Source organism: Canis aureus, chromosome 9, assembly GCF_053574225.1.
Source record: "Canis aureus isolate CA01 chromosome 9, VMU_Caureus_v.1.0, whole genome shotgun sequence".
In the NCBI taxonomy this organism is placed as follows: domain Eukaryota; kingdom Metazoa; phylum Chordata; class Mammalia; order Carnivora; family Canidae; genus Canis; species Canis aureus.
The window spans coordinates 44,977,934-44,999,789 of record NC_135619.1 but is presented as its reverse complement, the minus strand read 5'-3'; the positions used below and the strand labels follow the sequence as shown (position 1 = coordinate 44,999,789).

Genomic DNA, 21,856 nt, shown 5'->3' with positions numbered 1-21,856 from the left:
CGCTGAGCCACCCAGGGATTCCCTATCTGCGGAATATTTATTGAGCACCTATTCAGCATTCCCTGAGCTAGGCACAGAAATACAGTAGTCAAAGACACAGTCTTTGAGAAACTTCTCCCTGCAAAATGGGGATAAATCATAGTAATTATTTCATAAGGGTTTTTTGAGGATTAAATTAGTTAATATATGTTAAGCCCTTAGAATACTGTCTGTCAAGAGCCATTAGCCATTATCACTATTGTTTGGGAAATTGGATATTTTATTTAAATAAAACATAAGAATACCAGCTCTGTATGAGCTATTATCTTGCTCTACTTTTGCTTTTTTCCTAGAGCACTTATCTTCTAACATACTAGACACTTTATGTATTTCTGAGGTTTATAGTGTATTATTTGTCCTTTCACTAGAACAGTGGTTTTCAAAGTGTAGTCCCTGAACCACTAGCATCAGCATCATATGGGAACTCTTTAGAAATGCAAATTATTGAACCCCACCCAAGGCTACTGAATTATTAACTGTTTTAACAGTCTTTTTTCACATCTATACAGGGAGGTAGACCTGAGTGGCTCGGTTGGGCTCCTGTCTTCGGCTCAGGGTGTGATCCTAGTCCTGGGATCGAGTCCCACATTAGGTTCCCTGCGGGGAGCCTGCTTCTCTCTCTGCCTTTGTCTCTGCCTCTCTCTCTGTGTCTCTCACTAAAAAATAAAATCTTTAAAAAAAAAAAAAAAAGAGTTGCACACTTAACATCCATCTAAGGGATTTCTGATTCGTGTCAAGTTTGAAAGCAACTGAGCAAAAAATAAGCTCTGTTTTCTCCACATCTTTGTTAACACTTGTTATTTCTTGTCTTTTGATAATAGCCATTCTCTAACACGTATTAGGTAATATCTCATTGTGATTTGATTTGCATTTTCCTGATGATTACGATGGTGATCACCTTTTCTTGTACTGTTGGCCGTCTATATGTCTTCTTTGGAAGAATATCTGTACAGATCTTCCACCCATTTTTTAATCAGGTTGTTTGGGGGTTTTTTGCTCTTGAGTTATAGGAGTTATTTATATAATTTGGATATTAATCCATTATCAGATATGTGATTTGGAAATATTTTCTTCCATTTGGTAAATTGCCTTTTTATTTTGTTGGTGTTTTCCTCTGCTCTGCAAAAGCTTTTTAGTTTGATATAGTCCCACTTGTTTTTTTTGCTTTTATTACCTTTTGATGTCAAATCCAAAAAATCACCACCAAGACTGATGTCTTTTTCTAGGAGTTCTATGGTTTCAGGTGTTAACAGCCAAGTCTTTGGTCCATTTTGAGTTAATTTTTGTATATGATGAAAGATAGTGGTTCATTTCCATTCTTTTGCATTTTTCTGTAAAGTTTTCCCAAAACCATTTATTGAAGAAATTGTCTTTTCTTGTCAGGTAATAGAAATATATATATATATATTTGGTCTCTGTCCCTGGTTCCTGGCACAGATCTCCTGAAAATCCTTGTAATTTCCTGAGTAATAAAAACACTGGGATTGGAACGCTTGGGTGGCTCAGCGGTTGGGCGTCTGCCTTTGGCTCTGGGTGTGATATCAGAGTCCCGAGAATCAAGAATCGAGTCCTACATCAGGCTCCCTACATGGAGCCTGCTTCTCCCTCTGCCTGTGTCTCTGCGCCCCCCCCCCCCCCCCCGCTGCCGTCTCTCATGAATAGATAAATAAAATCTTAAAAAAAAAAAAAAAAAAAAAAAGAGGGATCCCTGGGTGGCTCAGCAGTTTAGCGCCTGCCTTTGGCCCAGGGTGTGATCCGGACTCCTCAGGATCGAGTCCCTCATCAGGCTGTCTGCATGGAGCCTGCTTGCTTCTCCCTCTGCCTGTATCTCTCTCTCTCTCTCTCTCTCTCTCTCTCATAAATAAATAAATAAATAAATAAATAAATAAATAAATAAATAAAATCTTTAAAAAAAGAACACTAGGAGCATCTTTTGTTCTAATGAGGTGACTCTGGATAGTCTCCTGGATGGGGACTGATCACCAGAAAAACCAACCTGTGATTAGAAGCCTGGATTTTCAGCCCTACCCGTTGTCTTCCAGAGAAGGAATAGGAGCTGAAAATGGAGTTACTAATTTTTTTTAAAGATTTTATTTATTCATGAGAGACACAGAGAGGGAGAGGCAGGCCCCATGCAGGGAGCCTGATGTGGGACTTGATCCTGGGACTCGGGGATCACCCCCTGAGCTGAAGGCAGACACTCAACCGCTGAGCCACCCAGGCATTCCTGAAGTTACTAATTGATCATGCCTGTGTGAGGAAGTCTTCATAAAATCCCAGTAGTATATGGGGTTCAGAGAACTTCCAAATGGGTGAACATATCCATACCTGGAGGGTGATGCACCCCAACTCCACAGGAACGGAAGCTCCGGCACTCAGGACCCTCTCAGACATGGCACTGTGTACCTCTTTATCTGGTTGTTCATCTGTATTCTTTATCATAACCCCTAATAAGTTGGTAAATGTAAGTAAGCGTTTCCCTGAATTCTGTGAGCTTATCTAACAAGTTAATTGAACCTGAAGAGAAGGTCATGAGAACCTTCAATTTGTAGCCAAGTTGGACAGAAGTTGTGGGTAACCTGGGGACCTACTACTTAACAATTGACATTTAAAGTGTATGTTTGGGGGGAGGGGCAATCTGTAAGACTGAGCCCTTAACCTGGAATCTGATGGTATCTCCATGTAGATGGTGTCAGAATTGAGTTGATCTGTGGATACCCAGCTGGTGTTGCAGAGAATTGTTTGGTGTGGAGAAAAACCACACATTTGGTGACCAGAAATAGTGTTCTGTATGAGTAGTAAAGGAGACACAGGAGAAACACATAGGAGGAAAGACTGGGTTCTTCTCTATGTAAGAGAGAAAGGCATAGGAGAGGGAAAGACTGGGTTTTCCTGAGATAGTTCCCCATTATATTCTTGATTTCTTTATTGTAAGTTAATTGACCATGTATATATATGTTTATTTCTGGGCTCTGTATTCTGTTCCATTGATTTTTGCATCTTTTTTATGCCTGTACCATACTGTTTTGTAATAGCTTTGTAATAGCTTTGTAATATCAGGAAGCATGATGTTTCCAGCTTTGTTCTAATTGGAGTCTTTTGTAGTTCCATTGATTGTTCTATTTCTGTGACAAATACTATTGGAATTTTGATAGGGATTGCAGAGTCTATAGATTGCTTTGGGTAGTATGGACCTTTTAATAGTACTAATTTTTCCAATCTATTAGAATGGAATATCTTTCCACCTATTTATGTCTTCAGTTTCTTTCATCAATGTTTTGTAGTTTTCAGTGTACATGTCTTTTATTCTTTTTGTTGCAATTGTAAATGGCATTGTTTTCTTAATTTTTCCTTCTGATAGTTTATTGTATATAAAAATGCAGTCAATTTTTGTATATTGATTTTGTATCCTGCAATTTTACTGAATTTGTTTACTAAATCTAACAATTTTTTTGGTGGAGTCCTTAGGGTTTTCTGTGTATAGTATACCATCTGCAAATAATGACAGTATTTATGACTTCCTTTCCAATTTGGATGCCTTTCATTTCTTTTTCTTGCTAATTGCTTGGCTAGAACTTCAATACTATGTTGAATAAAAACGATGAGAATGGGCATTCTTGTCTTGTTTGTGATCATAGAGGAAAATCTTTGAGCTTTTCACCAGTGAGTATGTTAGCTGTGGGCTTGTCACATATGGCCTTTATTTTGTTGAAGTATGTTCCTTCTGTATCCAGTTTGTTGAGATTTTATATCATAAATGGATGTTGAATTTTGTCAAATGCTTTTTCTGCATTTATTGAGCTGATCATACAATTTTTACCTTTCATTTTGTTAATGAGATGTATCATGTTGATTTATGGATACTGAACCATCCTTGCATCCCTGGAGTAAATCCCCCTTGATCATGATGTATGATCCCTTAATGTATCATTGAATTTGATTTGATAATACTTTTTTAAAAAAATTTTATTTATTTATTCATGAGACACACACAGAGAGGCAGAGACATAGGCAGAGGAAGAAGCAGGCTCCCCATAGGGAGCCTGCTGTGGAACTTGATCACTTGACCCCAGGATCACAACCTGAGCCACAGACGCTCAACCACTGAGTCACCCAGGCGTCCCCTGATAATACTTTTGTTGAGGATTTTTGCATCTTTCTTCATCAGGGATATTGGCCTTTAGTTTTTGTGGTATCCTTTTTGTTGTTGTTGTTGTTGTTGTTGTTTTTAAAGATTTTATTTATTCATGAGAGACAGAGAGAGAGAGAGGCAGAGACACAGGCAGAGGGAGAGGCAGGCCCCACGCAGGGAACCTGTGGGACTCGATCCTGGGACTCTGGGATCACGCCCTGGGCTGAAGGCAGGCACCAAACCGCTGAGCCACCCAGGGATCCCCTGTTTTTGTGGTATCCTTGTTTGGTTTTGATATTGCCATAATGCTGGCCTCATAAAAGTTTGAAAGTGTTCCCTTTTCTATCCTAAGCTCTGTCTTTTGTCTGTTTTGTTTATTATGTGTTCTAAGCACCTAGAGCAGTGCCTTGTACATACTAGGTGTTCCATAAATATATTTTGTTTTTCTTTTTTTTTTTTTTTTCATAAATATATTTTGAATGATTGTGTAAGTACTGTGAATTGTTGCGGAGAAACTATTAATAATGTGATTGGGTGCTGAAACTGAGTATAATTGTATTTTTACTCTACAATGTTTCCTGCATTTTCGTCACTTAAAAATTTTTTTTAAAAGATTTTATTTATTTATTTATAGAGACACAGAGAGAGAGAGAAAGAGAGAGATTGAGGCAGAGACACAGGCAGAGGGAGAAGCAGGCTCCATGCAGGGAGCCCGACGTGAGATTCGATCCAGGGTCTCCAGGATCATGCCCTGGGCTGCAGGCGGCGCTAAACCGCTGTGCCACCGGGGCTGCCCCTAAAATTTCTTTTAAAAGATTTATTTATTTATTTTAGGTAATGTGCATGCAGGGGGAGGGGCAGAGAAAGTCTTACACAGACTCTGCTGAGCACACAGCCCAAGGTGGGGCTTGATCTCACAACTCCAAAGATCACCACCTGAGCTAAAACTTAGAATCGGTCACCCAACTGACTGTGCCACCTAAGTGCCCCTTCATCACCTTTAAAATGAGTATCTATACCTAGTAAAACAAAAGATAGGGTAACAGACAAAATGTGTCCCTTTTTAGGAGGTTTGTATGGCAGTAATAGTCTGTTAAATATGTGATTAATTATTAATCCATTTAATATTATATTAAGCACATACAGTCATAATTTCCAGTTTTAGTTTTAGAGCATCTGAAGAGGTCTCTCCAGATACCTCAGAATGCTGTAAATTATTATCTAAATAATATGGTAAGTGCCTATCATATTCTAGTTTTGGTTTTGTAGTACCTGAAGGCAGCTGGAAAACATACTAATGAGTGTTGTAAAATTATTGAAAATTTTCCATTTTAATTCACTCAAATTTCAGTGTGTGTCTATGGAACCCCTTTATATTGGGAACCAGCAAAAATCACTATGGATAATCATATGCACCAATTACCATTGACTGAAGAATTTTAATTTCTCTAACACTCCTCATATTTTTTTTGTGAATTATGTTTATGCCCTAGTTCTCATCCACCTAAGGATTTACTTTTAAAAACAATGGTAGTGGGCAGCCTGGGTGGCTCAGCGGTTTAGCGCCGCCTTCACCCCAGGGCATGATCCTGGAGACCTGGGATCGAGTCCCACATCAGACTCCCTGCATGGAGCTTGCTTCTCCCTCTGCCTGTGTCTCTGCCTCTCTCTCTTTCTGTGTCTCTCATGAATAAATAAATAAAATCTTAAAAAAAAAAAAAAAAACAATGGTAGTTACTGTTTTTGAAACTCTTACTATGTCTAACATTTACTAAGTGCTTATTATGTATATTATCTCTCTTAACCTTTTCAGACAACCCTACAAGGTCAGTATCCTTCCTTCCTTCCTTCCTTCCTTCCTTCCTTCCTTCCTTCCTTCCTTCCTTCTTTATTTCTTTTTTATAGGAGACGCCTAGTTGGCTCAGTGGTTGAGTACCTGCCTTGGGCTCAGGGCGTGATCCTGGAGTCCCAGGATTGAGTCCCATATTGGGCTCCCTGCAGGGAGCCTGCTTCTCTCTCTGCCTGTGTCTGCTTCTCTCTCTGTGTCTCTCATGAATAAATAAATAAAAATCCGTTAAAAAATTATTTTTTATAGATAAGGAAACAGGCTTAGATCTGATGCAAGCATATCTTGTTTTATGGCTCTTCACTTTATTGTACTTCATTTTATTGTGCCTCTCAAATATTGCTTTTTTTTTTTTTTTTTTTTACAAATTGAAGGTTTGTGGCAACCCTATGTTGAGCAGATTTATTAGCAACATTTTCCAACAGCATTTGGTCACTTTGTGTCTCTTCACATTCCCAATACTTCAAATTTAAATTAGGCCAATTAATAACCTTACATTGGCCTCTTAGTGTTCAGATGAAAAGAAGCGGTGCACATCTCTCACTTTAAATCAAAAGCTTGAAAGATCAAGCTTAGTGGGGAAGACATACTGAAAGCTGAGATAGGCCAAAACCTAGGCTTCTTGACCAAAGATTAGGCAAGTTGTGATGCAAAGGGAAAAACTTTGAAGGAAATTAAAATTGCTGCTCCAGTGAACACACAAATGATAAGCAAGCAAACAGCTTTATTGCTGATATGGAGAAAGTTTTAGTGGTCTGAAAAGATCACACGAGCCACAACCTTATCTTAAGCCAAAGACTAATTTGGAGCAAGGCCCTACTTCAGTTCTTTGAAGGCCGAAACCGGTGAGGAAGCTGCAGAAGAAGTCTGAAAGTATCAGGGGTTGTTTGATGAGCCTTAAGGAAAGAAGCTGTCTACATAACATCAAACTGCAAGGTGAAGCCCCAAGTGCTGATATAAAAGCTACAGCAAGTTATCCAGAAAATCCAGCTAAGATAATTAATGAAGGAAGCTGCACTAAACAACAGGTTTTCAGTGTAGATGAGATAGCCATCTAGGATTTTCATGGCTAGAGAGAAGTCAGTACCTGGCTTCAGAGTCTCAAAGGACAGGCTGATTCCCTTGTTAGGGGTTAATGCAGACGGTGACTTTTAGTTGAAGCCAGTGCTCATAGACCATTCCAAAAATCCTAGGGCCCTTAAAGACTTATGTTAAGTCTATTCTGCCTATGCTCTATAAATGGAACAACAAAATCTAGGTGAAAGCACCACTGCTTCTAACACAGTTTACTGAATATTTTAAGCCTACTGTGGAGACCCACTGTTCAGAAAAATGGACTTTTTTCAAATATTACTGCTCGTTGATAGTGTACATGGTCACCCAGGAGCTCTCTGATGGAGAAGTACAATGAGATTAATGTTGTTTTCATCCCTGCTAACACAATATCCATTCTGCAACCCATAGATCAAGGAGTAACCTTGATTTTCAAATCTTATTATTTAAGAAATACAGGGGCACCTGGATGATGCAGTAGGTTAAGTGTCCAACTCTTGGTTTTGGCTCAGGTCATGACTTCAGAGTTGTAGGATCGTGCCCTACATTGGGCTTGCACTCAGCACAGAGTCTGCTTAAAATTCCCCTTGCCCTCTGCCCCTCCCCCCAGCATTCTCTCTCTCTCTCTCTCTCTCTCAAAATAAATGTTTCTCTCTTTCTCTGTGTCTCTATGAATAAATAAATAAAATCATAAGTCTTTTTAAAAAAAGAAGTACATTCATAAGTCTATAGCTGCCATAGATAATGATTCCTCTGATGGATCTGAGCATAGTAAAATGAAAACCATCACGAAAGGATTCACCATTCTCAGTGCCATTAAGAACATTCATGATTCAAAGGAAGAGGTAAAAATATCAACTTTAATGGGAGTTTTGAAGAAGTTGATTTTGATCTTCATGGATGACTTTGAAAGGTTTGAGACTTCGTGGAGGATGTAACTGCAGATGTGGTGGAAATGGCAAGAGAACTGGAATTAGAAGTGGAGCCGGGAGATGGGACTGAGTTACTGCAATCTCATGATAAAACTTTAACTGATGAGGGGCTGCTGCTTATGGATTGGCAAAGAAAGTGGTTTCTTGAGATGACATCTACTCCTGGTGAAGATGCCATGAAGATTGTTGAAATGACAGCAAAGGGGAGCACCTGGGTCTCAGTTGGTTAAGCGTCTGCCTTCCACTGGGGTCATGATCCTAGGATCTTGAGATAGAGCCCCAAGTCAGCCTCCTTGCTCAGTGGGGAGCCTGCTTCTCTCTTTTCCTCTGCCCCCCCACCCCACTCATGCACTCCGTTTCTCAAATAGTCTTTTAAAAAATGACAGCAAAGAATTTAAAATATTACATAATTTTAGCTGATAAAGCAGTGCAGGATATGAGAGGATTGACCCTAGTTTTGAAAGAAATTCTAGTGTGGGTGAGATGCTATCAAAAAGTTTCACATGCTACTGAGAAATTGTTCGTGAGGGACGCCTGGGTTCAGCGGTTGAGTGGCTGCCTTCAGCTTAGGGCGTGATCCCCAGTCCAGGGATTGAGTCCCACTTCTGAAGTCTCATTTCCTGCAGGGAGCCTGTGTCTACCTCTGCCTATGTCTCTGCCTCTCTCTCTGTGTCTCTCATGAACAAATAAATAAAATCCCCCCCCCCAAAAAAGAAATTGTTTGTGAAAGGAAAAGCCCGTTGATGTAGCAAACTTCATTTTTATCTTGTTTTAAGAAATTGCCACAGGGTACCTGAGTGGCTCAGTGGTTGAGCGTCTACCTTTGGCTCAGGTCGTGATCCCGGGGTCCTGGGATCGAGTCCTGCATTAGGCTCCCCACAGGGAGCCTGCTTCTCCCTCTCCCTGTGTCAATGAAACTTCAGATGATAGAATTTCTCAGCTGTAAAGTATTTTTAAATTAAGGTAGAATTTCTCAGCTGTAAAGTATTTTCACAATTAAGGTATTAATCTTTAAGGCACATTTTTTAGACATAATGCTGCCACATACTTAAAAGACTACAGTAGAGCTTTTTTTTTAAATTTTTTATTTATTTATGATAGTCACACACAGAGAGAGAGAGTCAGAGACACAGGCAGAGGGAGAAGCAGGCTCCATGCACCGGGAGCCCGATGTGGGATTCGATCCCGGGTCTCCAGGATTGCGCCCTGGGCCAAAGGCAGGCGCCAAACCACTGCGCCACCCAGGGATCCCTACAGTAGAGCTTAAACATAACTTTTATATGCATAGAGAAACCAAAAACTAATTTGACTTGCTTTATTGTGTTACTCACTGTGGTAGTCTGGAACCAAACCCACAGTTTCTTCAGGGTATGCCTGTGCTTTTACAAAACTCCTTTTTTTTTTAAGATTTATTTATTTATTCATGAGAAACAGAGACAGAGATAAAGATATATAGGCAGATATAGAGATATAGGCAGAGGGAGAAGCAGGCTCCTCACAGGGAGCCTGATGTGGGACTCGATCCCAGATCTCGGGATCACACCCTGAGCCAAAGGCAGATGCTCAACCGCTGAGCCACCCAGGCAGCCCAAAACTCCTGTATAGTATGAGATCAGTGGTGTACAAATAGAGGATGTAGGTCTTAGAAATGCCACAGTGGGGCACCAAAAGCAAACTAACTGCATGATCCTGATGAAACTGAAGTTATTTCCACAGCTCTAATGGGTCAAGGTTAGTCATTCTTGGGTTGGCAAATCAAACCACCCATAAGGAAGAGAGGCTGCCCCTTAGTTAAACATTAAGGTAGGCTTTCTCTAGCTATTTCAAAGCTGACTTTTTCATGGTGCTGCCATCCAACCAGTTTATAACCAGTTAGTGTCAGAGTGAGTCATTTACATGTGACTGGTTTGAGAAGGCATATGGAATGGGGGATAGTGTTTGAAATAGCTCACTCTTGTTTTTGGTGCCCATTTCACTCAGTGTGCAGTTCTGCAGTTTTGTAGTTAACTGTGGTATTAACTCTAACTCCCTAAAAAATGAAAAAGTCTGAACAGGTTTTACCTGTTGCTGAAGGCTGTTTATTCCCTGGGAGCACAAAAATACTCCTCAATGCTATAATGTACAGCAGCCTTGGATTGGAAATCAGGAGACTTGCATTCTAGAATTAGTGTCACCATTTGCTCCTCTTATGACCTTGGGGAAGGCAGTTTCTCCAGGCTCTAGTTTCCTCAACTGTAAAATGAGAAGGTTAGGTTAGATGACCTCTGAGATCCATTTCCACTCTAACATTTATTGCTTTCACAATTCTGAGACTAAAGTATAAAGAAGCACATCCTGGTACTTCCAGTTGGATAGATAGAGTTCAACCTCTTTTGAACCTTGAATTGTCGTCTATCTTCCTGGCTTAATCATCAGAAGGGAGAATTTCAGAGGCTTTTTTTTTTTTTTTTTAACTTTAGGATTCCATAAAGTATCTCATAATGTGGTGAAATTCTTAAAATTATTTTCAAAGGGAGCATATTTCTTTTTAAAAGTATATGAACTGTATAGCACTCCTAAGAGAATGTCTTATAAAATTAGAGAATGGAGTATCCCAGTTCCAAAGAGACTGAGAATGACATAATCATGGAGAGAAGTTAGTGAAAGGATCAAAATCCTGTGAGCTACCTCTTTGCCCTCCTACTCTTAGCTATGTACCCACTTTCTAGAGTTGGCCTCTTAAAAATGCAGATTTTCCTATCTCTTACAAAGGAAGAATAAAGAAGGAAGCTCTATGACTAACTGTTGTAGATAAATCAGAGCTAAAAAGGGAATGCACTTATATGTAGAATAATTCTTCTTTCTGTCTGCCATGGATCAGAAGTGTGTTTGAGTTTGAAGATGTGCCTATTCAGAGGAGTGGTGACACTCAGCAGCAGCTTATTACAGAGTAATATGATACTTCTCCATGGAGGTAGCCATTCTTGATTGCAGATATAATTTCACTGCTGGTGGCTGAAAGTACTACTCAGAGATAATGACAGCTGCTTTTGTGCTTACTTCAGTTACATCATGGATGGTCATGATGCAGACCATTTGCGATGGCTGAACTTTCTCCTATTTAAAACAACAAACCCTTGGTTTTGTGAGCAGTGTAGTGAAAAATAGCTCATTGGGAGTGTCTTGTGTATATTAAGGGAATGTCACATAACAAGGAAGTATAGTTAAAGGTGCATTGTCATTTGCTCTTGCAGGCAGTAGTAACATCTAAGGAACACTACTATGTTTAGAGTTCTAGAAGCTATGAAACTTAGAAAAAGTAGGGGCACCTGGGTGGCTCAGTTGGTTAAGCATCCACCTTCAGGTCAGGTCATGATCCCAGGGTCCTAGGATCAAGCCCCATGTCGGGCTCCCTGCTCAGCAGAGTCTGTTTCTCCCTCCTCCCCCTGCAGCTCCCCCTGCTTGTGTACTCTCGTGCTCTCTCTCTCTCAAATAAAATTTTTAAAAAGATTTTATTTATTCATGAGAGACACAGAGAGAAAGAGGCAGAGACATAGACAGGGGGAAGCAGGCTCCATGCAAGGAGCCTGAAGTGGGACTCCATCCCAGAATTCTGGGATCATGCCCTGAGTTGAAGGTGGATGCTCAGCCGCTGAGCCACCCAAGCATCCTTCTCTCAAATAAATTTTTTTAAAAAAGTAAATTTCCCTGTTCTGGAGAAGCTTGATCTCCAGCTGCAAATATAGAATATATAGATGCGGAATGGTTTATGATCACTTAAAAAGCATCAGACAGCTGACATCATAGACACTGTTGTGATTAACAAAATGTAAATCCATATATAAAGCACTATAGTGGTGTTACATCTTATATGGGATTGGGTTTGAATGCTTAAGATGAAAACCAAGGTAAAGAAAATTAGCCAAGAAAATCTCAGGACAGCATGTTGAATACCCACGTGCCATCCCTTCATAAGCCCAACTCAGCTGTTTTCTTTGGCATTGAGTAAAATTGCTCTTTTTTTTTTTTTCAGTTGATGAGGTGCTGACTTTTATTTAGGAGTCACAATGAATGAGAAATAATGTAGCTTTAAAAACCACATCTGTATATACATGCCATGGTATGGATGAATTATGCTAAGTGAAATAAGGACATTATGCTTATCGAGGACATTATACTAAGTGAAATAAGCCAGACACAAAAGACAAATATGTTATTCCTCTTCTAGGAGATGCTAGACTAATCAAACTCATAGAAACAGAGAGTAAAATGGTGGTTATCAGAGTCTGGGGGAATAGGAAGTGGGGAATTAAGTGTTGATTTGGTATGGAGTTTCAGTTTGGGGTGGTGAAAAGGTTCTGGAGGTGGGATAGAGTGATGTTTGCACAGCAGTGTGAATGTACTTACAGCTCTTTAGCCATATACTTAAAAGTTGACAAAGTGGTAAATTTTGTTAAATAAATATTACCAAAAAAAAAAAAAAAGACTATCCCCAGATTGTAAAATTCCAGGGCAGCCCGGGTGGCTCAGCGGTTTGGCGCCACCTTCAGTCCAGGTCCTGATCCTGGATACCAGGGATCGGGTCCCACGTCGGGGCTCCCTGCATGGAGCCTGCCTGCTTCTCCCTCTGCCTGTGTCTCTGCCTCTCTCTCTCTGTGTGTCTCTCATGAATGAATAAAATCTTAAAAAAGTAATTCTAAAAGGTAAACTCAAACAGTGTAAGCAGTGGTAACTTTTTGGTCATAAGTAGATTACATGTAGATTTTCAGGGAGAATATCCATGTGGACACATTTTTAGAAATCAAACTCATATGTAGGGCTAATTTTTGCTTGTTACATATGAAGGAATGACCTGCCTCCTGTTTTATAGCTAAGGAAGGAGGTCAGGTCCCAAAGTGATGAAGAATTATTTATCCAAGCTTACATGTTTGAGTTAACGCCAAGGAAAAGTCCCTTTCTCACCAGCTGTTCCCTATTTACACAGATACTTACCAGATGGTATCAATGCCAGTACTTCATCATTTTTGCCATGTCTGAGTACCATTTTTACTGTTACTTGTTTTCTTTATATAAACATTTCTTATAAAATACATTTACTTAATATATAAAGTTATTTTTTTAAAAATTTTATTTATCTGAGAAACAGAAAGTGAGAGCTCGAAGGGATGGGAAGGGACAGAGGAAGAGGGAGAAGCAGACTTCCCACTGAGCAGGGAGGCTTGATCCAGGACCCCAGGATCATGAGCTGAGCTGAAGGCAGACCTTAACCGACTGAGCCACCCAGGCACCCCCATAAAGTTATGTTATTTTTTTTAAAGATTATTTATTTATTTATGAGAGAGAGAGACAGACAGACAGACGAGGGAGAAGCGAGGGAGAAGCAGGCTCCATGCAGGGAGCCCGACGTGGGACTCAATCCCGGGTCTCCAGGACCACGCTCTGGGCTGAAGGTCGCGCTAAATCACTGAGCCACCCGGGCTGCCCTATTTTGGCTTTTTTATGTACAGTTAACATACAATGTTGTATCAGTTTCAGGTATGCAATATAATGATTCCACGATTCTATATATTATTCAGTGCTTATCAAGAGAAGTGTGCTTCTTGGGCAGCCCCAGTGGCGCAGCGGTTTAGCGCCGCCTACAGCCCTGGGTTTGATCCTGGGAACCCTGGATCGAGTCCCACATCAGGCTCCCTGCATGGAGCCTGCGTCTCCCTCTGCCTGTGCCTCTGCCTCTCTCTCTCTTTCTCTGTGTCTCTATGAATAAATAAATAAAATCATTAAAAAAAAAAGTGTGCTGCTTAAACCCCTTTATCTATCTCACCCATTCTCCCATTTATCTCCCCTCTAGCAGCTGTTAGTTTGTTCTCTGTATTTTAAGATTTTTTTTGTCTCTTTTTAGTTTTGTTCATTTGTTTCTTAAATTCCAAAATATGAGTACAATCATACAGTATTTGTCTTTCATTTTTTGACTTATTTGACTTAATTTCACTTAACATTATACCCTCTCAATCCATCTGTGTTGTCACAAATGGTAAGATATCATTCTTTTTCTTTTTTTATGGATGAATAATACCGTTTTATATTTACATACACACACACCCCACATCTTAATCTGTTTATCTATAGGTGGACACTTGGGTTGCTTCCATATCTTGGTTATTGTAAAAAATATTGCAGTAAACATAGGGGTGCATTATATCTTTTCAAATTAGTATTTTTGTTTTCTTTGGGTAAATACCCACTAGTGGAATTACTGGATCATATGGTGATTCTATTTTTAATTTTTTGAGGAACCTCTATACTGCGTCAGCTTGCATTCCCACCAACAGTGCATGAGGGTTCCTTTTTCTCCACATTCTCACCAACACTTGTCATTTCTTGTGTTTTTGATTTTAGCCATTCTGACAGATATAAAGTGACATCTCATTGTGGTTTTGATTTGCATTTCCCTGATGATTAGTGATGTTGAGCATCTTTTTATGTGTCTGTTGGCCATCTGTAGGTCTTCTTTGGAAAAAAATGCTTATTCAGGTCCCCTGCCCATTAATTGGATTATTTGGCTTTTTGGTGTTTAATTTTCTAAGTTCTTTATATAGTGGGTATTAACCCCTTACTGAAGATATCATTTGCAAATCTCTCATCAGTAGGTTGCCTTTTTGTTTTGTTAATGGTTTACTTCGCTATATAAAGGCTTTTTCTTTTGCTGTAGTCCCAATGATTTCATTTTGCTTTTGTTTCTCTTGCCTGAGGAAATGTATCTAGAAAAATGTTTCTATGACTGATGTAAAAGAAATTTCTGCTTGTGTTTTCTTCTAGGCGTTTCACGGTTTCAGGTCTCACATTTAGGCTCTTAATTCATTAAAAAAGGGGTCCCATTTCACACATAGCTGTCTAGTTTTCCGAGCTCCATTTGTTGAAGAGATTGTTTTTTTTCCCATTATATATTCTTGCCTCCTTGTTGTAGATTAATTGATCATATAAGCCTGGGTTTATTTCAGGCCTCTCTATACTGTGCCATTGATTTCTGTGTCTATTTTTGTGCCAGTACCATCCTATTTAATTACTATAGCTTTGTAGTTTATCTTAAAATCTGGGACTGTGATACCTACAGCTTTGTTGTTCTTTCTCAAGATTGCTTTGGCTATTCAGGGTCTTTTGTGGTTCCACACAGATTTTAGTATTATTCTAGTTCTGTGAAAAATGCTCTTGGTATTTTGATAGGGATTGCATTAAATCTGTAGGTTGTTTTAGTAGTATGGATATTTTAACAATATTCTTTCAACCCATGAGTACGGAATATCTTTCCATTTGTTTATGTCATTCAGTTTCTTTTATCAGTGTTTTTTTTTTAATTTATTTTTTTTATCAGTGTTTAATGTCAGAATATAGGTCCTTCAGCTTGTCAAGTTTATTCCTAGGTATTTTATTATTTTTGGTGTGATTGTAAATGGGATTTTTTAAAAAGATTTTTTATTTATTTATTCATGAGACAGACAGAGGCAGAGACACAGGCAGAGGGAGAAGCAGGCTCCATGCAGGGAGCCCGACGTGGGACTCAATCCTGGGTCTCCAGGATCACACCTCGGGTTGAAGGCAGTGCTAAACCGCTGAGCTACCTGGGCTGCCCGGGATTTTTTTTTATTTCTCTTTTTGCTACTTCATTATTAGTGTACAGAAATGCAACAAATTTCTGTATATTAATTTTGTATCTTATGACTTTACTGAATTCATTTATTCTGGTAGTTTTTTGGTGGAGTCTTTAGGGTTTTCTGTACATAGAATTGTGTCATATGCAAACAGAATGTATTACTTCTTCCTTCCCAGTTTGAATGCCTTTTATTTCATTTTGTCTGATTCTTGCAATGAAGACTTCCAGTACTATGTTGAATAAAAGTGGTGAGAGTGACGTCTTTTTTTTTTGTTTCCAGTCTTAGAGGAAAAGCTCCCGGTTTTTCACCATTGAGTACAATATTAACTGTGGGTTTTTTATATATGGCCTTTATTATGGTGGTGAGGTGTTTTCTCTCTAAACCTACTTTGTTGAGAGTTTTTATCGAGAACAGATGTTGCACTTTGTCAAATGCTTTTTCTGCATCTACCAAGGTGATCATGTGGGTTTTTATCCTTTCTCTTATGGATGTAATATATAACGTTGATTCATTTGCAAATACTGAACCATCCTTGAATCCCCGGAATGAATCCCACTTGATTATGGTGAATGACTTTTTTTAATATGTTGTTGGATTTGGTTTGCTAGTACATTGTTGAGGATGTTTACATTTATGTGTTCATCAGGGATATTAGCCTATAGTTTTCTTTTTGTGGTGTCTTTATCTGGTTTTGATATCAGGATAGTGCTGGGTTAGAACGAATTTAGAAGTTTTCCCTCCTTTTCTTTTTCTCTTTTTTTTTTTTTTTTTTTTTTGAATGGTTTATTAGGTAGTTAGGTTGAATTCACCTGTGAAGCTCTCTGGTCCGGGACTTCTGTTTGTTGGGAGTTTGTTGATTACTGAGTCAGTTTCTTTGCTGTTCATCAGTCTGTTCAAATTTTCTATTTTGTCCTGTTTCAGTTTTGGTAATTTATATGTTTCTAGGAATGTATCCCCATCTAGATTTTCCGGTTTGTTGGTATATAGTTTTTCATAATAATTCCCATAATTGTATTTCCGTGGTGTTGGTTATTTCTTCTCTTCTCATTTATGATCTAGTCCTTTCTCTTTTTTTTCTTAAGTCTGACTAGAGGTTTATCAGTTTTATTGGCTTTTGTTTCTATATCATTTATTTCTGCTCTAATCTTAATTATTCCTTCCTTCTGCTGGTTTTAGGTATTGTTTATTCTTTTCCTAGCTCCTTTGGGTGTAAGGCACTCTGTTGTTTTGAGGTTTTGTTTTGGTTTCACCTCTTTAAATAATATTTTTATTATTTCCTTCCTTCTACTGGCTTTGGGCTTTTGTTCTTTCGTTGGCTCCTTTAGGTGTAATGTTAGGTTATTTCTTTGAGAGTTTTCTTGTTTCTTGAGGTAGGCCTGTATAGCTATAAACTTCTCTCTCAGAGAAGTTTTTGCTGCATCCCCAAAATTTTGGACCATTGTATTTCATTGGTCTCCATGTATTTTTAATAACCGTATATAGTCAACATACAGTGTTATATTAGTTTCAGGTATACAATGTAGTGATTCAGCAATTCTGTGTTACTCAGTGCTCATCATGATTGTTGTACTCTTCATCCCCTTCACCTGTTTTACCCAGCCCCTCTCTTTCTTCTCCACTGGAAACAACCAGTTTGTTCTCTGTATTTAAGCATCTTTTTTTTTCCTCCACTTGTTTTTGTTTCTTAAATTCCACATGAGTGAATCATACGGTATTAGTCTTTCTCCAACTTATTTCACTTAGCATTATACCCTCTAGATCCATCCATATTGTTGCAAATGGTAAGATTTCATTCTTTTTTATTGCTGAGTAATATTCCTCTGTGTGTGTATGTGAGAGAGAGAGAGAGAGAGAGAGACATAGTCTTATCCATTCATCTGGGATGGACATGTGGTTGCTTCCATATGTCTAGCTAGTGTAAATAATGCTGCAGTAAACATAGGGGTGCATATATCTTTTTGAATTAGTGTTTCTGGCATGCCTGGGTGGCTCAGCAGTTGAGCGTCTCTACCTTTGGCTCAGGGCGTGATCCTGGAGTCCCAGGATTGGGTCTCAAGTCGGGCTCCCTGCATGGAGCCTGCTTCTCCCTCTGCCTGTGTCTCTGCCTCTTTCTCACTCTCTGTGTCTCTCATGAATAAATGAATAACGTATTTTTAAAAAAAAGAATTAGTGTTTCTGTTTTGTTTGGGCAAATAGTAGTGGATTTACTGGATTGTAGGGGAGTTCTATTTAAAAAATTTTGAAGAATCTCCATACTGTTTTCCACAGTGACCACCAGTTTGCATTCCTACCAACAGTGAATGAGGGTCCCTTTTTCTCCACATCCTTACCAGCACTCGTGTCTCCATGTGTTTTTTGATGTCCTCTTTGATTTCTTGGTTGACCCATTCATTGTTTAGTAGTGTATTATTTAGTCTCCATATATTTGTGTTCTTTCCAATTTCTGCGATTGATTTCTAGTATGCATGACATAATTTTAACTTAATGAGATTTGCTTTGTGGCCTAATAAGTGATCTGTGCACTTTAAAGGAATGTATATTGCACTCTTCTTGGATGGAATGATATATATATGTATGTATATATATAGAGAGAGAGTTTTTTTAAGATTTTCTTTATTCATGAGAGAGAGGCAGAGAGAGAAGCAGGCCTCCTACAGGGAGCCCAACGTGGGACTTGATCCCAGGACCCTGGATCATGCCCTGAGCTGAAGACAGACGCTCAACTGCTGAGCCATCTAGGTGTCCCTGGAATGATGTGTGTGTGTGTGTGTGTGTGTGTGTGTTCAATGGAAAATCTTTCAAACCTATCTAAATGATCAAAAAAAAGGTAGTGAAGGCAAAACAATGCTATTTTAGTTAAATGTTACTACTTGGCAGCTGAAGCCTATTTTATTTTTGTTAAAAGAAGAAATTAATAATTTTTAGGCATTCAAGATACCAGCACCAAAGTGACAAGATGCAAAGGATTGAAGCAGAATTGAAAGGGGAATGACTTTCTCACTGTGTGAGTCATTGGTATTTACATCATTTTATATATCACCACCAGTGGGTATGGCCAAGAAATATGTACCCATACCCTGCACTCCCTGCAAGTAGAGTAGGTGAGTTTTGAATTTGTTTTGCAGAAGAAAAGCAGTGGTAGGGTCAATATAGAGAAGTGTTTTTCAGTGGAGATAAGTGGAGACAAGATTTCAGAGAATCAGTATTATTAAACCTTCTTGTTGATGAAGGTGCACCTAATCCCTGTAGGGGAAAATCGGTTGACAGTGGTTAATTAATTTTTTTTTTTTTTTTTTAAGATTTATTCATGAGAGACACAGAGAGAGAGAGAGGCAGAGACACAGGCAGAGCGAGAAGCAGGCCCCATGCAGGGAGCCAGACGTGGGACTCGATCCCGGGACTCCAGGATCACACCCTAGGCTGAAGGCAGGCGCTAAACTGCTGAGCCACCCGGGGATCCCCAACAGTGATTAGTTTAGACCTGTAATGTTTCTTAGTAGGATAATACTGACCTTTGGAGCCAGATAATTGTCAGGCACGAGTGTCCCAAGCATGGATATTTTTTTTACTTGGGCACTAAAATGCCATTCATAATACCCATCCTCTTCCCTCCCCCATTATTGTGATAACAAGTTCCCATACATTTCTAAATGTTTTTTTAGGGGTGCCCGGATGGCTCAGTAGGTTATGCATCAACTCTTGGCTCAGGTCATGATCTCAGGATTGTGAGATGCAGCCCCTCCCTCTCCTGTCCCGTCCCCTATGCCAGCTTACCTGTGCACTTGCTCTCTCTCTCAAAAATAAGTAAAAATTTTTTAAAAAGTAATTTTTAGAGATAATTAAGTACTACTAACCCCATCGGGAGGGTTGGGCAGTGTATTCTAAGCAGAGGGAATGATCTCTACAAATATATGAAAACAGGACTGAGCATTTGAAACTTCTCTATCTTTTCCAGAAGAGAAGAAGAAGCTGATCAGAGATTTTGACGAAAAGCAACAGGAAGCAAATGAAACGGTGAGGAGGAGGAGCATGTCCTTACTTCTTCCTGGAGTTAGTCATTTCCAAAAGTAATGCTTATTGATCACAGATTAACTGTTCCTGTCTTTGATCTTGGTTTTGATTATTTTTTATTAAATGAGGCCAATTGATGGGGTGAGTGGTAAAGGGGGTTTGACAAACACAAATGGATAAAGCTTGGATACTCTCTTAAAATGAGTCTTTGATATAATACATTCTTGATATGAATAGTAAGGGCATTCTCAAACCTTTACCTGGGTGATCTTTTATTTTCTTTTATTTATTTTATTTTACTTTATTTAAAAAATTTTTTTTAAATTTTTATTTATTTATGATAGTCATACACAGAGAGAGAGAGAGAGAGGCAAAGACATAGGCAGAGGGAGAAGCAGGCTCCATGCACCGGGAGCCCGACGTGGGATTCAATCCTGGGTCTCCAGGATCGTGCCCTGGGCCAAAGACAGGCGCTAAACCGCTGCACCACCCAGGGATCCCTATTTTTAAAATTTTTTTATTTATTCATGAGAGACAGAGAAAGAGAGAGGCAGAGACAGGCAGAGGGAGAAGCAGGCTCCATGTAGGGAGCCCAATGTGGGACCCAATTCCGGGACTGCAGGATCACACCCTGGGCCGAAGGCAGGGGCCAAACCACTGAGCCACCCAGGGAATCTCCCTGGGTGGTCTTTTAAAATTTCATTAGGGGCACATTGGTGGCTCATTCGGTTAAGAGTCAGACTCTTGATTTTGGCCAGGGTCATGATCTTGTGGGTCATGGGATTGGGCTGCATCGGGCTCTGCACTCATTGGGGAGTCTGCTTAAAGATTCTTTCCATCTGCCTGCCCCCCATTTCTCTTGCACGCATGCACACACTCTCTAAAATGAATAAATAAATCATGTTTAAAAATAAAATTTGGGGCATCTGGGTGGCTTAGTTAAGCATCTGCTTTGGCTCTGGTCATGATCTCAGGGTCCTGGGATCGATCCCCAGTGGGCTTGTGCTGGGCATGGAGCCTGCCTAGGATTCTCTCTTCCTCCTTCTGCCCCTTGCCTGCATTCTTTCTATCTCAATAATAAAAAACTGGCCATTAAGATCAATTTTTCTTCTTTGTTAAACTTACTATAAAAAAGAAATGTATCTCAGAAGTGCTTGTAGCCACATTCCCTTATGTTTTTTTTTTTTTTTTTTTATTTATTTATGATAGTCACAGAGAGAGAGAGAGAGAGAGAGGCAGAGACACAGGCAGAGGGAGAAGCAGGCTCCATGCACCGGGAGCCCGACGTGGGATTCGATCCCGGGTCTCCAGGATCGCGCCCTGGGCCAAAGGCAGGCGCCAAACCGCTGCGCCACCCAGGGATCCCTCCCTTATGTTTTAAAAGAGATTAGCGAAATTAACCAATCCCAACTCTGGCCATCCCAGGCAGATGAAAATAATTTATGGCCTCTTGTGAACATGTCTGGGTGTTACATTTTACTTACCCAATAAAATGGAAATCTGATTGGGACTCTGGATTATCTAGGACATGGAGACAAACAATTGATTTTCAGAAGAAAGAGGAAGGGGAAGAACCCTGATGCCAGACCCTTACCATTTTAGTACAGTAGACCTCAAAGTGCTTCGTGATAGCACTTGAACCATAACAAACTAAAAATTTGGTATACTGAAAAGGATATTTGAAGATTTGTGTAATCTTGAGCAGATTTCTTCAATTTTTATATATGAATTAGAAGTAGTATTTCCTACCTTATTGAGGACAGGAAAGATTAAGTTATTAAATAATGTATAAGATGTTTAATAAGAAATAAAGTACTTGTTAGTTTTTTCACTCATTTATCACATACTTTTTGAATGCCTGTTCTATATGGACTAGGCACTGCCAGGCACTCAGAGAAAGGAGGTGAACATGGAATGCCTGGGTGGCTCAATGGTTGAGCATCTGCCTTTGGCTCAGGTCTTGATCCTGGGGTCCTGGTCTCAAGTCCCACATCAGGCTCCCTGCAGGGAGCCTGCTTCTCCTTCTCCCTATGTCTCTGCCTCTCTCTCTGTGTCTCTCATGAATAAATAAGTAAAATCTTAAAAAAAAATAAAGGAGGTAAACATGTCACATGTGGTCCCTGCCCCTCCCCTCGTGGAACATATGGTTGAGTACTTATTCGGATTTGTCTATGGTTTGATTAGTCAAAACTAGCACATGCCCAGATGAGAGCAG

At 39.5% G+C, this 21,856-nt stretch overlaps 1 protein-coding gene across 1 annotated transcript in view; it reads left to right on the top strand.

The window, feature by feature from the left end:
- Positions 1-21,856, top strand: part of VTI1B (vesicle transport through interaction with t-SNAREs 1B) — a 31,284-nt gene that overhangs the window by 3,184 nt on the left and 6,244 nt on the right. Inside the window, exon 2 of the mRNA XM_077909734.1 lies at positions 19,586-19,644. Coding sequence (XP_077765860.1) covers positions 19,586-19,644 — 59 coding nt within the window. The remainder of the gene's footprint in view (positions 1-19,585; positions 19,645-21,856) is intronic.